At 45.3% G+C, this 2,758-nt stretch overlaps 2 protein-coding genes across 2 annotated transcripts; one reads left to right on the top strand and one right to left on the bottom strand.

Annotated features, from left to right (window-relative positions):
* On the bottom strand, positions 1-2,758 carry CSUI_009408 (uncharacterized protein). Its single transcript, XM_068069524.1, has one exon. The coding sequence runs from the start codon at positions 362-364 to the stop codon at positions 149-151; it is 216 nt and encodes a 71-aa protein (XP_067918496.1). The 5' UTR covers positions 365-2,758; the 3' UTR covers positions 1-148.
* On the top strand, positions 25-1,183 carry CSUI_009409 (uncharacterized protein). Its single transcript, XM_068069525.1, has one exon. The coding sequence runs from the start codon at positions 761-763 to the stop codon at positions 956-958; it is 198 nt and encodes a 65-aa protein (XP_067918497.1). The 5' UTR covers positions 25-760; the 3' UTR covers positions 959-1,183.

Below are 2,758 nucleotides of genomic sequence, written 5' to 3'. Positions count from 1 at the left end.
GAGAGAAAGAGAAAGAAGATGAGTGTTTTTTCTTATCTAGATGCTAGGAGGTTCAGTCAGCTTTCCTCGTGTTAGTGAAGTTGTAAGAAACACGTTATAGACACGAAAGAAGAAGAGATGACATGCACAGATTCCGAAAGGGAAAGAACTAATGTTTCCTTTTTGAGATGAGATCCTTGGAGAAGAGTTGGAGACAGACGAAGAAAAGAGAAAGAGTGTAGGAAAGCGAGAGTACGATGGGTTCCGTCAGGTCAAAGAAGGGAAGTTTCTGAAAGATGAAAGACGAAGAAAGAAAGAAAGCAAAACAAAAGGAGGCCAAGAGTGTTATTCTTGTAGATGAAGGACTCGTACTTGAGACAGACATGAAGAAAGATAGAAATAGAGCCACTTGAACCCTTCTTTTCACATTCTACTCAAATACACCTCTGGTAGAAATAGACAATGAAAATCGAACTTGGGTGGTGAACTTTAAGAAGCGGGAGTTGAGAGATGAGGCAAAGGACAGGACATAAATCCATCCGGCCCAGGGAAGAGATCTCGCTTTGTTTGTGTGTCAGCCAGTGATGACTGCTCGAAAAAGAAGGGAGGAGAGCCAGAGAAAAAGACACACAAAGAGAGAGGAAACACCGGTAGGGTTAAGACAACAAAGACATTCTCCTTATCTCCTTCTCGGACTTGGATGGTCGTTCTATCACTCCGGAAGCCGAGAGAAGAAACGGAAGTAAGTCAAGGCTGTATGTGTCCGTCTTAGCTAACTGACATGAGTCGTTTTGACCAAAAACGACTTGAAGATCTCAAAAAGGCTTCTTCGGACACGAGTGATGTCGAAGTTGTTAGCTGTCGGCGGCGGAGACCAACTTTACGGGATGGAGAAACAGGTCGCCGGGATCAGAAAGGGGGGAAAGAGAAGACATACCTGGGGGTGAGAGTAGTCTGTCGTTCTGATCGCTTTCCCTGAGCGCGGAGGCCATGTCTTAAGTGTGTGATGTAACAATGGTCTCTTTGAAGGACCGGGTTGCCAGAGAAGTCGGCAAGTGAACGACAATACGCCTCCTAACAAGTCTCAAGCAGGCGCTGGTGGGCTCGGATGACGAACGGGGGCGGACTAGAGATGCGGTATATATACACTTCAGCGTGTTCGCTACATCGTAGCAAGTAGTCGACTGAGGAAGCTTGAAGCTCGTTGTTTTAAAATAGGGATGGATTCCTCTAGAGAACTTTACACACAGTAAATTCACTTTCAATGCATGCGGAGAGGATATAGCGAAGAATAATAGATGATAACGCACTTCAGGAACTAGCTGAGATGCTGACTAGTCATACTACTGCTACTACTCCATCACAGCTAGCTGCGCACCCAATGTTTCGCTAGCTATGGTGTCCAGCGACTGTGTGTAGCATCTTGACGTGCATCTGAAGGGCATGACTGTCCTGAGAGACGACTAACAGAGTATCTCGCGGAAAACAGAGGAATATAACGCAAGAAAGCTCCGCAGAGATTCTCAAGATGAAACAAAGTCATCCAAACAGCGCGGGAATGATCTCACGTAGAGCATTGGTCGCGTCGAATGCTGTCTTGTTTCTTCCTTCTTTGCCGTGCAAGATATAAATACGGGCTCCACTGGGACACACACCAATGTTCTCAGCTCAGCTAGAGAAAGAAGGTCCTGTTATCTTTCATCTCTTTGCATGCCGCTACGGAGAAACACGCATCTCTTCAGCGTCAGTAGTCCAGGGGTAGGATGCAACCCTCCCAAGGTTGCGACCCGGGTTCGAGTCCCGGCTGACGCATCTGGCCCGTCTGCTTATTTTGCTTTCTCTCCCATGCTAAATGAACGAACACTCGAATCATATGCCTATATCATGCATGGATTCACATAGAAAGAAAGACACGAATGTTGAGAGCTGCGTCCGAGGCAAAAGTACGTTGTAACAGACAGTAACGGGGGAAGACGATCCATCCGAGACTGTCGTGAAGACTCGGCGAAAGGAGTTTATGAAGGAAAGGAGAGAAGGATTTGCTTACCCAGTATAGCGCCATCTCTTCGGTCAGTTTCATCGGGACGTATTACTGGGACCTGAGAACCTGGGGCACATTCTTCTTCCTCGTACGAGGTGAAGACGATCTTTCTTATTCATTGAAAAACGACAGCACTCCTTACCATCCTCGTCATTATTCTCTAATGCCTCTGTACATCACTCGCTGTAGATTAGAGAATGAACAACGAAATCTCCCCTAGACATTATACACGAATATACGCGATACCCTATCAATATGTATTCACCCCTTCAAATGTTTATCCTTTTCTTACCCATCTTTTATGGACCTGCCCTAACCGACTTGTCTCTATGCGTATCTAGCTGTCTATCTATCCATCTTTACCTTTCTATCTGTCCATCTTTCTCTCTACCTCTGTGTCTGTACGATAAACACCGTCATCTGTGTCTTTCATACTGAAGTGCTGTTTGTGTGGAATCGAAATTTCAGAGCGGAAATCTTTTTGTTCTTTCCTTTTCCTTTCTTCTTTTATCCGACAGAACTGTTCCAGAATCCTTTTGTCTTTCTAAGCCCTGGAGAAATCTCTTTTCTCTACTGATAGATAGACGATGAAATCTCAACCTTTCTTCACAATAGAATGCATGTGTCTTACTAGGGTGAAAAGTAGACAACCTCTCTCCCTTTCCAAAAAGTTAGCTCCGTCTGCGCGCCTCTCTGTCATGTGCATCTTCCTAGACTTCTACTTTCCTTTCCTGTCTC

Source organism: Cystoisospora suis, assembly GCF_002600585.1.
Source record: "Cystoisospora suis strain Wien I chromosome Unknown contig_5609, whole genome shotgun sequence".
Taxonomy (NCBI): Eukaryota; Apicomplexa; class Conoidasida; order Eucoccidiorida; family Sarcocystidae; genus Cystoisospora; species Cystoisospora suis.
The sequence above is the reverse complement of the archived record's forward strand: the minus strand, read 5'-3'. Positions and strand labels throughout refer to the sequence as shown.

What these genes read in the sequence shown, in the direction of transcription:
- CSUI_009408 (XM_068069524.1), bottom strand. Translation starts at nt 364, where the DNA reads ATGTCTGTCTCAAGTACGAGTCCTTCATCTACAAGAATAACACTCTTG.
- CSUI_009409 (XM_068069525.1), top strand. Translation starts at nt 761, where the DNA reads ATGAGTCGTTTTGACCAAAAACGACTTGAAGATCTCAAAAAGGCTTCT.